This window comes from Zonotrichia leucophrys, chromosome 2, assembly GCF_028769735.1.
Source record: "Zonotrichia leucophrys gambelii isolate GWCS_2022_RI chromosome 2, RI_Zleu_2.0, whole genome shotgun sequence".
Lineage (NCBI taxonomy): Eukaryota > Metazoa > Chordata > Aves > Passeriformes > Passerellidae > Zonotrichia > Zonotrichia leucophrys.
In genome coordinates this window covers 44229965-44243388 of record NC_088171.1, presented here as the reverse complement: position 1 = coordinate 44243388, position 13424 = coordinate 44229965, and the positions used below count along the sequence as shown (strand labels likewise).

Sequence of the window (13424 nt, the reverse complement as noted above, 5' to 3'; positions counted from 1 at the left end):
TGCCACATACCTGTTAGAAATCTGATAATGCAATGGAAAAAGAGAAATCCCAAAAATGAAACTGATAGTAAACAACATCACCTCTTATTGTCATGGGAAGACATGCCAAGAAATAGAATTTGAATGAGTATTTTCTTCCTGAAAATCTTAATGTTGGGCTTCTCATCACTGATTCTGTGCATTTTGGGCTCTTCATTTTTTTGTGTTGTGAATATATCAGAACTTTTTTGATGTTGTTTAGTACCAAACTACAAATTTTCACTTAAGCCACAAAATATTGCTCTTGAGTGAGAAGCAGGATAAGCTTAGAAACTCTTCAAAATAAAGATATAATTTCACCAAAAAAATCATGATCTGTTTTTAGGTGGTTCAGAAGAGGAAGGGAGAGAAAATCAAATTAATTACTGTTTGTGCATGCTTTGCATATTTGGCAAAAGAAAATCACAATAGTGATTTAAGGCAACTGCTTTCTGGAGCACTCAGTGTGCAGCAGACTATTTGTGTCTTAGTAATATTGTTACACTTAGAGAAAGCTGTCAGATTCCTTCTTTGAGTTCCAATGTATGTAGCTGAGTTTCCTTATGAGTCAGTGTTTAAACAACATCATGTTTCCCTGATAAAAAGCAGGGAAGGACTCATACAAGGCAAGATCAAAATACTATTTTAATTGTTGATTTGGAATGCATATATATTCTATAAAGTGTATTCTAGAATATATATTTTATGTATATATGTATATGTACATACACATATATATTATATGTATACATACAATATGTATAATATTATGTATATATTCTAAATATATATACCCTTTTTGATAAATTAATTCTATATTCTTTCATTAGTATATTAATTATATATTAATATCTTTCACCTGCTCTGGTGCCAGCTTTCTCAGGATGCTCTCCATCACGTTCCCACCCCACCACACAACTTACTTGTTTGTACCAAGTGTCACATCTGTTGTTATGGAAAGAGATAAACCTGGAAAATATAGAGCAGCTACTAAGAACGTGTAATTATGGAGAACACTTATTAAACACTTGAATGCATGCAAGGGGAATACAAGCAGGAAAGGAAGTCTGCAAAGATTTAAATAGGTATTCTAATGTACTCTGTTAAAATGTTGTTTTCTACTCAGTACAAGAACAAAACAAGAAACCAGCTTATTAAATTTTTGTATATAAAATCCCACATAAACGTGAGCAGTTACATAAAAAATATTACATTTGTCAAGTGTTGCCATTTCACAGTTTTGGCAGTTTCACGAGCTTCCAAGAAAATAAATGCTCTTTAGCTGATACATGATGGTTTTGGAAGATCCAGGCACCATGCCATCTTAATTTAACTCTTTACTGGATATCTATAATAGCACATTGCCTTGGGTACTTGTGGCTTTGCAGGGATTTAGGTTCTTCATGGAGATACTTTCAGCGCAGGGGGATGAATTCAACACTAAACACAACATAGGAAATAAAATAAAACTCTGGACAGAAAACTAAAACAGTGCTGAAAAGGGCTGGTGGTTTTGTTTCTAACTGTGTGCTCTGTGCACTAATTGTGAGGTGTTATATGGAGGACTCACCTTAAAGCATCAGTGCATCTGTGTGAAAGCACTAACTGAAGCTCAGAACAGGAGAAAAACAAACAAAAAGTAAATAAACCAAAAGAATGAAAAATACACCCCAGAAATGAGGCCCTTTGCATTTGGAGATGACTGCTAAAAGAAGTGCAAAGTGTTCATTAGAAATTTCACAAGGATTTTAAAAACCAAATATGTGACTATGAGATAAGGAACTGTGACCCTTATTCTCACACCTTTAGCCTTAAATTAAGTTCAAGTTTAACCTTTAACATTGATCCCTCAGGTTACTTTAGCCATTTCTGTTATAATGACCTGTGCTCTGTCTCTACCTATATTTCTTGGTTTTTCATAGGAAACATAGTTTAGAGTATTATTTTAATAAACATTTAGAATCACTTCGTATTTCTCAATTGGTTTCTTGTCCACTTTATACTAAAAACGTTCTATGTTTGAAATCTCTAATGGTCTTTATTTTAAAACTTACCCATAATTGGGAAGACCCACCTCCACTGTGTTATCATGCACTGAATAGTGTGGCCAGTTCAGGGCCATTAAACCTGTTTGCCAGGTCATTCTTTTGGAATGATATCCAAGAGATGTGTCATTAAGTCCCCCACTGACTGACAACAGAACAAACAGTGTAATCAGTTACTTTCTGTAAACACTCATCATTATTACAATTGGTGTTTGGGGGCAGCTTGATGCTGCTCTGGTGTGGAAGAGCATTTTGTACTCTTCCATCACCATCTCATTCCTGCTTGACATACAAGGCAATGGTTGATTTTTATCTGCTGCTTTTCAGAGGGCAAGATAAAGCTAACAAGCTTTTTGTAGGAGCTGAAAGTAGATAGTGGAAACTGGATAGAATTTTGTCCTGTCTGAGAGCTTTTAGATATGCAGACGTGAATTATGGTGAATTTCACTGCTGTGCTTTCAGCTTCTCCAAAAGGTAACCCAGAGAGGTCTGCCAATGAGTAATGCTCTTTTTTGCTATGTAGGGAATTGTTAGTAACTTCGATGAGCAGAAATCTCAGATACATCTAATGGGAGGAGGCGCTGCTGGGTCAGTACACTAGTTTATCATCTCTCACAAAAGTTTAGAAATATTCTTTTGCATAAGGACAGAACAGATTGAGAACTAGAAGAAGGGATATTCATGGAGAAAACTACAGGAGGCATATTGATAATCTCACAACAGGAGCCTCAGGAGAGTATTTCCAGAAGTTTTTGCTCTTGCTACATTTTGCTATTTGTTTATCATAACTGAAAAAAATGTTGCACATTACATTGTGGACTACAGGGCCAAAGACAGTCTCAGAAACTTAAATCTGGTTGATTGACTTGGAAAGTCACCATTTTATACTCACCTGAAAAATAGTCCAGCCTGTTCTCTTAATTGTTGGACAATTTAAGTCTTCATGACCAAAAGCAGGATATTAAAAAACTTGCCCAATTTCTGTGTTGCATATTAAGTTGCTAGGGGGTTTTTTAGACAGACATGCCCAAAAAAAGTTATTAACATGGAATTCTTTAATATAAAGAAAGTGTAACACAACTACACAGATATAAATTCTAAAATGAAGACCATTAAAGATTTCAAACATAGAAATGTTTTGGTATAAAGAGGACACAAAATCAATTGAGAAACATGAAACAATTCTAAATGTTTATTAAAATAATATTCTAAACCATGTTTCCTATGGAAAACCAAGAGAAATAGGTAGAGACAGAGCACATTATATGTATGTTAGGTCTCATCTGCAGAAATGGAAGTGTGCATGCATTTGTGTCCATACTGAACCTGTTCAATTACTGTTTGATTGCTTGTAAATATACTGAGGATGTTGTTGCATAAACCTAGACTGTTAAGTAGAAGCTTATTTATGTTTTCACCATGAAAACCCTAGAGAGTCATTGAAAATCCAGTTATAAGTTCTCCCTCACATAATTTACCTTATTGTAGCATATTTCTCTGTTTCAGAGAAATATCTGTGGGCTTCATTAGTCAGCACTGAAAGAACTGTGTTTGAGGCTCCTAGGCACCCTTGTAATACAAATAAGGGTAATCAACAAGCTGTGGTTTTAAGTAATTGGTTTTGGAATGACCCTGATGATCCTTACGTGCTGTGAGCTGTCAAGAAAGGGCAACGTCCAACTGTGAGGATTCCTGTCATTGCTGAGCCACTGCTGCTGTACTTAAACCTCGAGTGCTGGTGTAGAGAGGCTGGTTCAGTGAAAGTGGTTCTGTAAATTGTCTCTGTTTTTACTTTTCAAGAACTGAAGTAGACTCAGACAGGTGCCATATCACAGCTGTCAACAAAAATGACTCACTCACTTCCATTTTGAGTCAGAGTATCTGCCTTGTTTTGTAGAAAAATAAGAACTCCCCTTCACTCTTCTCTCCAGGCAAATAATTTTAAAATCAAACTTCCCATGCGTTTATATACACAGGCAGATTATTTTCTTTGTGTTTTGTGTCTGTCTTGGCTGCTATAATAACTGCAGCATGTCAAAGGCAATGCAGAATCTCTCGGCATTAACCAAGAAGAAGCTATCAATGAGTTTGTGTCTCAAGTGTCCTTCAACAGGCAAAGGACCTGAGTCCAGTAGAACACTATAAACACTATAAACTTTTAACATCTCAATTACCACCATCCATGTACAGGAGGCACAAAGGTGTTAATGAAATCTTGGCACTTGTTGAAGATTATATGAAAATTCTTATTGCCTGCAATGGAGCCAGTATTTCACCTAATGTTTGAGGAGCAAACTCAGCTGTGCTGGAATGAACTGGTGTCAGTCTTTTGTGGTTCAGAAGAATAGAAGATGTGGTTTTCAGAAAAAATATGGCTCTGTAGTCAAGAAGAGGACTTTGAAATTTGCTTCTACTTCAGCTTAACAGAATTCTATATTGTAACAGCATTATATATGAACTCTTTTTCCTCCATTAGTTCAGGGGGTTTTGAGTACTTTAGTTTGAAGAATTGAGCTAATCTCTCTGAGAAGAAAAAAATTAAAATATTTTATCTACAGTGCTCTGAAGGAGGTTTTACTTTAGCCAGTGAGAGAATTGCAAGAAACATTGGTTCATTTCAGCTGCTTCACTCTATTCTCACTGGAAACCAACTTCAGAGGAAATTGGAAATGAGACTTTAAAAGTTTATTTTCACTTTCTGGAGAAGCCCAACTACTGAAAAGATAAAACTGTGATGACCAACTCGAATGGAGAAAAGAGTGGAGTATTTCATAGATATATATATATCAGAAAAAACCAATTTTCTGTACTGTGCTGTTTAAAATGTAGAATTTGGCTTTGGAACATCACAACTTGACAAACAGGATAGCTTGAAGTGTTTTCTTTTATACTGAAGGTTTTACATATTCCTTCTGATACCCAAGTGGGGAGAATGGATAAGTAGTGGAAAAAGGTCTTCCTACAAAAAAAGACATTTTTTAAGTATTCCAAACTGGGTATGGATAATTTAGGGAGGTACAGTAGGATACTTGCTTAATTATTAAGTAGTAATAACCCTGATGAGAGACAGACTGTTCCAGAAAGATCATTTGGATAATCAAGTACATTTTTTTCTGAGATTTTTTTCACCTTCTCTATCTGGTAGGGGGTTTGAGGGGAGCAGGGGGATGTGGGATGGCAAGTTGGGCATTTTTGGGGGGGCTTTTGTGTGTGTTGGGGTTTCTGTTTGTTTGGTTAGGAGTTTTTTTTAAGTTTTCATTGATACTAGAGGATGAACTAAAGAAGCAGTTGTTTGTAGCCTTTTGCAACCACATACCTCCTGCAGTTCAGAGGGCTACGAGAAGTAGAACAGGTCACTGATGTTGTCTTAAGACCTCATTTCTTTGAAACATAGTGTCATATAAACTCCCAATAAAAATTATTGTGGTGTTATTTTAGTTTAGAGTTAATTGGTAAAAATTTAATGACTGGGCTGTAATTCATTCTATTCAAATCCAACAGTGAGCATTCTCCTTCTTGCCACAATATGTCTTGTTTCACAGAAATGCAAGGAAGAGCCATCCAAGGCAGTTTCTGTACAGAATTTTAGCCGCTTTGTTCAGTACTGTTACCCTAACACGTAGCTGGGTCTCGGGACTTCTGCTGGTCAGGGTGACCCCGAGATGTGGTAGAGAGTCTCTTTTCCGAGCCCAGCAGTCGAAGAAGCACTCAGAGCTCTTCAGTTCTTTGTCTCAAGGTTGTTTGTTGTTTCTCGTCTATAAAACTTTCTCTGGCCTGCTGAGGTCTGCTCAGCAGGTCAGACAGAGGCACACTGGCTGCCCTCAGGGTGGTGTTACCTTTTTACACTAAAAACTATGTGTACATTATTTACAATAACTTCCCAATACCTATCACCTATGTTAGACAGTGAGTTTCTACCTAAAACCAATCCAAAAGTGCCACCATCACAGCAGGAGATGGAGGCCAAGAAGAAGAAGGAGAAAGACTGGACACGCCCAGATTCCTCCATCTTGCCTCCTGAACCTCCATTCTAAAAACCCCAGAAAATCTATTTTTCACCCCATGACAAACTAACTGTTATTCTACTTAGACTTATGTGACTTGCAGATCCTCATATAAGGTTGGTTATTTTTTCCATGGGTCATAATCAAAGTCACAGGTGTCCTGGGCTCTGTGCCAGTGTCTCTGAGCCCCCTGGCAGAGGTTCGAGCAATCCAGGACAGCCACAGGGATGTCCTGAATTCTGAAAGCTAGACACAACAGGTAATTATTGGACAAAGAGAATTCTCTTCCTTGAAAGGTATTGCTTCCACTCTTTATTGAATGTCAGGGGTCACATACTGAAGTAAAAACACAGAGAAAAGTCTCCTTTTTGATGCAACAGATGAACTAGATCAAAGCCAGATCAGGGTAGGGAGCCTCCTATTCAAGGGACTTGACTGTGACTGCTTGAGGCTGCTGCCTTTCTCTCTGTCTGGCGCTTCTGCTGGCATGGAGCAGCTGGAGAGTGGGCCAGGGATTTGGGTTTCTTTCCCACCCAAGCCAGTATCTTTTGGTCATAAGTTATCCAAGCGTTTTAAGTGAAGTAAGCTCTTAGGTTGTCAGGAGGGCTGTCTAACACTCTTCCTCTCCAGCTAAGCGACAAGGCAGTACCAGCACAAGCCACGCTAACATTTCATAGTTGGACTTTGAACATACACACACAGAGCTGGAGAAACTCAGGCTGGCAAGACTGGGAGTTTCCAATTTTTTTACTGGCTTTGTGCATGCTATAATCTGACGTGTCTGCCTAGCAGAGGGAAACTTGAATGGATTATTTTCAAGAAGTACATTTCCACAGTCTGGCTGTCAGCTGCCTCCTGATAGGATTCAGTCAGGAGACTCACTGCCAGTCTTTTAGAAACTAACCTTCAGAGCATGTCTGGGACTTGTTCACAAATTGCACTGTTAAGTTTCCCATCTCTCCATTACCCATACCCAAAGGCGCTGTATGTAATAGTTCTCTCATTGTGAAACTCGAATGGGGACAAATCACTTTAAGCATTTCTCAGAAGCTGTGTAGGAAAAATAACCTCAGTATCTGCAGACACACAAGCACATGCTTACTGTGGCCAGACTTTTCTCTTACTTAGTTCTTGTAGTTAAAGCTAGCTGGGATGATGATGTGGTTAATGCTAGATGGGAAGAATTGTTTTATGACAATTGTACCGGAATTTTGTTGGCTCTTGTATTGAGACTTGGGAAAGTCTCAAATCAGAAATCATGCAAGTGAGTTCTTGCTCATGCAGAGGTAGCAAGATTAATCTAGCTGTCATCTTCTGGGAAGCATTAGGAAAATCAGCCAGAGAATCCTGTGCTGTTGTAGTTCCAGTGCCAGTGCAATTTTTCTTGAATGCCCTTTGTAGCAAGAATATTGGCAAAATCTAATCTTGCTAAAAAATTTGAAATTAAACCAGGGAAAATTTCCATCAGCATCCACCTGAGATATCTTTTTTTTTTTTTTTTTTTTTTTTTTAAATGGACGTTCTCCAGTGAAATGTTCCATTTCAGCGTGGAAAGAAATTTCTCATTTTGCTCTATTTACAAGAGCTGAAAGAATGAAGATGTGGGTACCCAGAAGTGATCCTCTGATGTAATTTTAACTCAGTCTACTGGTTAGCTCTATTAAGGATAGCATAGAGTCCTCTCCCTGCACTCAGTGGGTATTTTAAGGAGGAAGATAGGATCATGCAGGCTGATGGAATAGCACTGACTGGAAAGATGTTCTCCATCATTCCAGTCAGTGCTATTCCAGCACCTTGAAGCATTAGCAGAGGTTTTTATTCCCTGTATTGGAGCTTGTAAGCTGTAGGTAGGAAACTGAATTCTTTCACAAGTTATCTCAACACTGATTTACTAGCATTCAAACTAAGAGTATGGAAAGCCTCCTTAAATTAATGAGACTTTTAATAGAGTGTAGGTATACTGTTAATCATCTACTTAACAACCTCAAGGAGTAGAGACCCAAAGAACACATTAAGGTTTGCCTAAAGCTAAAGTATGATTTACATTGTGGAGGATTTGATTTGAAGACCAAAAAACCTTTAAAGTATTTCATAGGGAAATAATGCTTTGGTTTGGTTATCATCTGTGGTCTTTACCTGATTGTGGATTATTTGCAAAGATCCTTCCCTGCTTATTTGATCTGTCTGAGTTGGTTTTTATAGAAATGTCTAGACCACATTAGTTCTATGTTTCAGAAATGCTTTTCACATACATTTAAAATGCGAGATCATTACTGTGTACAACATGTTTTTCAGACAGTAACAATTAATTTCTACAGCCAGATGTGAAACTTGGGGGGAAAAAAAAAGAAGTCATAATGGATGTACATGCAGGAATCCCCTTTCTCCCTTAGCTGTAATTGAACAAATGGCACTGAGATAATTCTGTAATTGTTTGCCTTTTCCATTAAGCCAATATGAAGATTAAAGTACCATCTGGCTTTCTGAAAACTGAAGTTAGAAAACCTCCAGCTTGAAAGAAAAAGTTGGATCCCTGTTGAGTGGACATTTCATATGTAATCTAACTTTGCTCCTCTCCACTCAAAGTTCTAACCACAAATAAGAACTCAGAGCTTTTCCCTCTCTGTACGAGTCAGCACCCTAATAGAAATTTTTCCAAGTACCTTTTCCTGGACAACTCTGATAACCTTGGATCTGTTCTGGTATTTATGCTCCAATTGAGTTTAAAGACAGAACCTGAAAAGGAAATCTGGTTGGATAATTTTATAATAAGAGTTCTTTTTTTTTCTTTTCTTTGTGAAATCATAACTTTTTCAAAAACATTGTTTTCAAAGTTCCCAGCATTACTAAAACTACACTTTTTGCACATTTATAGCAATTTACTATGGCATTTTGACAAATATTTTTATTTAGTATTACTTTTAAGATCTTAAATAGCTTTTGCAACCATTACAGAAAAAAATAATTTTAAGTCATGCTTCACCTGTGTAATCCATTCTTTATTGTATATTTATAAAGTAATTTCAATAAAAAATAAGCTTTTTATATTATCAAGAAATTTCACAGAAAAAAAAAAGAAATTTTCAAGGTCTATGAAACAGAATTGGTTTCAGGAATTTTTTTGTGAATTAAACTAGTTTTTCTTGGAGTTTTTTCTTGTTACCAGTTCATGTAAAAACTTTCTGTTGATAAGAAACAGAGAGTAATTGTTAGGGAAGATGTAATCCAAAAGAATACTCCAGGACTGTTAGTGTTGAAAATACTGTGTCTAGGTTTTTCCCTGCCACTATTACCACTATCAGAATCAGAAACACACTTTCATTTGATTGCTCTTGTATGAAATTTAGCCTATAAACAAACACATGCAGAAATTTCCCCTTTTTTCCATCTACCCACCCCATAAATGTCAAAGCTGCTAAAAAAAGTATCTCCAAGTCTTAGAGTAAAATATTTTCACATATTGATCTGGAGATCTTCCTCTAGTCTGGAATTCCTGCATTAAAAAAAAAAAAAAAAAAAGAAGGCAGTTAAAATAGGAGGTGATAGGGTGGTCCAAATCTCAAGCTTTTTAGAGTCTTTCCCACACCATCCAAAGGGATTGTCCACCTACCAGCTTTGACTGGATTATTCAGACTGGTTAGAAAGCATAACTGGTAGGCAGGCAAGTCTGTTTTAATAAAGTGCCTTTATTTTTGAAATATTTAAAACTCAAAATCCAGTGTACATCCACGGATTTCAGTTTCCTTCTGAGTGAACTCAGTGCCCCTTTGGACCAAGCTGACTTCAATTGGCCTGAGGAGTCTTTGAGGAGCAAACCTTGCTCTTCCTCTTGTGTTGTCTGACCACCAGTGCTGGGTCAAAAGTACTGAGCCTCGTTGAGACAAAGAAGGCAGATAAAACTGTTAAAAATTATCTGCTGTTAGCCTCAGAACCATCAGATAATAATATAACAGTGCACTCCTCATGTGACAAGGCAGATGACACATTTCTGCTTTTAAAAAAATCCTAAAAGGTATTTTTTAGCAGGGCATTTTCAGTAAAGGCCTCCAGATTCAGTCAATGCATGTGACCTTTATCTAGAGAGAACATAAGGCAGAATTTGGGATTTTGTTCTTTAAAGCTGTGAGCCCCTTTGTTGTCCTTGGAGCAGTTTTAAAATTACAATTTAGCAAAGCATGTAGTTATTGGTATGTGCTTCTGTCTTGGCTAGTTGAGTTGTATTTAGAAAAATCTCTAAAATAAAATTCTCAAAGCTGAACTCATTGAGATATTCATCTTTATGCATGAATTTAGGCAAGTCTACCAGTGAGGTTTGGTTTGTATAGTCACTGTTGAGCAACACTGGGAAACAGCCAAGATATCGGCAACAAACACTGATGTGTATAATTTCAAAGCCATTTCAAAAAATGATGTCTGTAACTGTTGTCTCACCTTCACTGACTGTAAAAATGAGAAAAGTAATATTTGCCCAAGGCAAACAGGGTTTTGAATATTAATTTGTATTTGTAAAGCACAATCAGCAAGGTAAGTTGGGACACCATTTGACCATGAATATGCAAATACACATAATCCTGTATTTTCACACCTAGCAAAATGATGCAGACGAGAAATCCTTTCCTTCTGAAATACATGGTTCATTAGGCAAACTCCATAACACAGAACTATCAGCAGCAAGCTGTGTTGAGATTCCACTTGCCATTTTAATTTGATCAGAACAAGAATAGGATTTTAATGTTTTGTGATTTTGTTTTAGATAAAACACTCCACCCAGTCTACATAATAACTTCTCCTGCAGTGTTTTTCAATAAAATCTCTTTTCTGTCTGAAGAAAAATGTGCTCATTTGTTCTTTTCCTTACTGTGTCCCCAGTGCATAGTTTGGGACTGGGATTCCAATGGCAAGCATGACTTCATTGGAGAATTTAGCTCAACTTTCAAGGAAATGAGAGGAGCTATGGAGGGAAGACAGGTAAGTGGAAACCACCTGAGCAATCTCAATATGTAATCTTTGTAGAGCAGTGTGCCCCAGACAATCCTGTCATAAAGCAGATGGCATTGCCTCATCATTTCCCAGCATTTAGTTGTGTTGATCTCCCCCACAGGTCTTACTGTTACCTGGGCACAGTAATCTGAAAATGTAAAAGAGCATTTGTTCCTGTACGTTTATGCCTGAAATGCTTTAAGGTTTTTTCCTAGCTCCTATTCCACAGGCATTTCTTTCTGCTAAGATTTGTTTCCTTTGAGCCCAAGCACATGGGCTCCATGAAGTGCTGTGCTGCAAAGCCCATTCTGGCTCCTCAAAGCATTTCCCTGCTGGCACAAAGGCCTCTGTTGGGTGAGGGTCATTCTCCATCTCTCTCCATTTCTCATATGCTGCATTCATTTGTGCCAGCTTTATCCAGAACCCATCATGATGAAATTAATTGGTTTTCTAAGTATTTCATGATTTACAGCCCTAAGGGAAAAAGAAATTGTTAGCTTATCAATAGTTTCATTTCTTTATGTCAGCCTGATCTTTTCAAATTGCAGTTGATAGTAATTACTTAATATGATAAGCAATTTGGCATATCTAATTCCAGAAATCATAATTTTCTATTATTACTTACTTCTAAAGGTGTTAGTTTTGATAAATTCTCTGAGGAGGAGTTAAAAATGTTGATCCCGCCGATAATTTGTATTCATTGTTCTACTGTTGTTGTGATCTCAACCCCAAACACAAATGCCTAATAAGCTTAATCTGGGCTTTTTATTAAGGTTCTGTTTATAATGTGTTAACAACAATCTAACACAGAGTCAGAAGGTGTTTGATAAGTGGTAAGCAGTCAGTCTGTGCCATGGGTCAAGAAGCATTTATGGCTCTTCTAGATGTTTTCAGCTGAAGTTCTTAGAATACACTAAAGTTTGGCAAATGCTGCTCATGTGTGTAAAATACTGCTGGTATGCATCAGTCATATATTAGTCCATTTTAAATAACTTCTGAACACAACCTGAGTGTAAATGAAACCCTGTTTGCTCTCTCAAATCAAGTCAGAGGATCAAAACTTTTATCAAACAAAATTTCAGTGGAAATAAGGAGGTGAACAAATCCCAGAATGAATAACATTGACAAGGTCAGTGATGTGACAACACTCCAAATTTGTATACAAATACCTGTTCTCAGGTACCTGTGTCTCAGGTACCTGTCTCAGGTACTAAATACCTGTGTAAGAGTGGTAAAAGATGTGTATTTTCAATGTAAGTGTCTTAAAACCACATCATGGTCCTTCCCAGGGGACAGCTTGTTGGCCAAAACAAGAGCCTTGTTGTCCAGAATGCCAGGAATGGCTCTGCAGGATAAAAGATACATTTTTTATTATGATGGAGAAATAGTATGCTTTTTTTCATCCTCAGCTAGCAAAAAGGATGATTACTCTTTCAGAGGCATAAGAAGATAATGCAGCCATTTGTCAGTTCTTGTTCTAGGTTGTCACTGCAGTATCAGAGTGCTGTCCTAAAATGTTCTAATTTTGCCCTGTGGTTTGTATGTCTGAATCTTACTCTTGCTATGGGCCTGCCGCGTGCCAATCTGCAGGTAGTCTTTCACCTGTAACCTTTTACCTGCAGTCTTCCTCCACATGCCCTAGGAATTGTGCCTTTTTTCTTCCCTGTTCCTCTCATTCTGTTGTGGCTGAAAGTAATTCTGTGGGGTTGCACCTGCTTGCAAAGCCCTGCTGTTGCTATAACTAATTCTCATGGGACACAGTTGCCACCAAGGTGGGACTCAGTTTCCTTTCTCCTCTTTTCTAATCCTTGTTTTGTAGCCTATTCTAGAGGAAAACAAGATTGAGTGGATAAGATAGTAAGTATTAGTCATTTAAATGGCTGATAAATAGTGGTCCAAAAATACAAATGCACATGCTAGATGGCTCTTGCCCCTGATGAAGTCAGGGTTTGGTGAGCACTAACAGCACAATAGACAAGAACAAGCAGTAGGAGTTTGAGCAGGTCCTGGTGGAGATGAGCTACTTACAGAAAACAACTGTGAACCCATGTTGTACAGGAGAGGTCAGTTGTGTGGGAAGCCATGTCACTTGGCTGGAGCCAGAATGCAATTTCCCTTTCACTCTCTCCCTGTCCCTCCCTCATCCTATCTCATTTTTCTCTGTTCTGCAGAAAGAGCAATTGCTGCTAAAAGCAATATATTCCATTGTCTATGGACCCCATAAAAACATCTTAGTGCATAGTTTATGTCAACATCCTTTGTGCAACATTAAGTAGTGTGATTAGCAGTTGTCAGTTCTTTTCTTTAGTTTTAGCCTTCCTTAAGAAAAAGCATGTGCCGTGGAGTGTTTACTTTGAATAAAGAGGTTACAGTGCAC

The 13424-nt window shown here is 37.5% G+C and overlaps 1 protein-coding gene across 2 annotated transcripts in view; it reads left to right on the top strand.

Moving 5' to 3' along the window:
* CPNE4 (copine 4) overlaps positions 1–13424 on the top strand; it is a 228295-nt gene that overhangs the window by 163168 nt on the left and 51703 nt on the right. For both annotated transcript variants that reach the window (XM_064704788.1, XM_064704787.1), the window contains one exon: positions 10937–11035. In XM_064704788.1, the coding sequence (XP_064560858.1) occupies positions 10937–11035 (99 nt within the window). The remainder of the gene's footprint in view (positions 1–10936; positions 11036–13424) is intronic.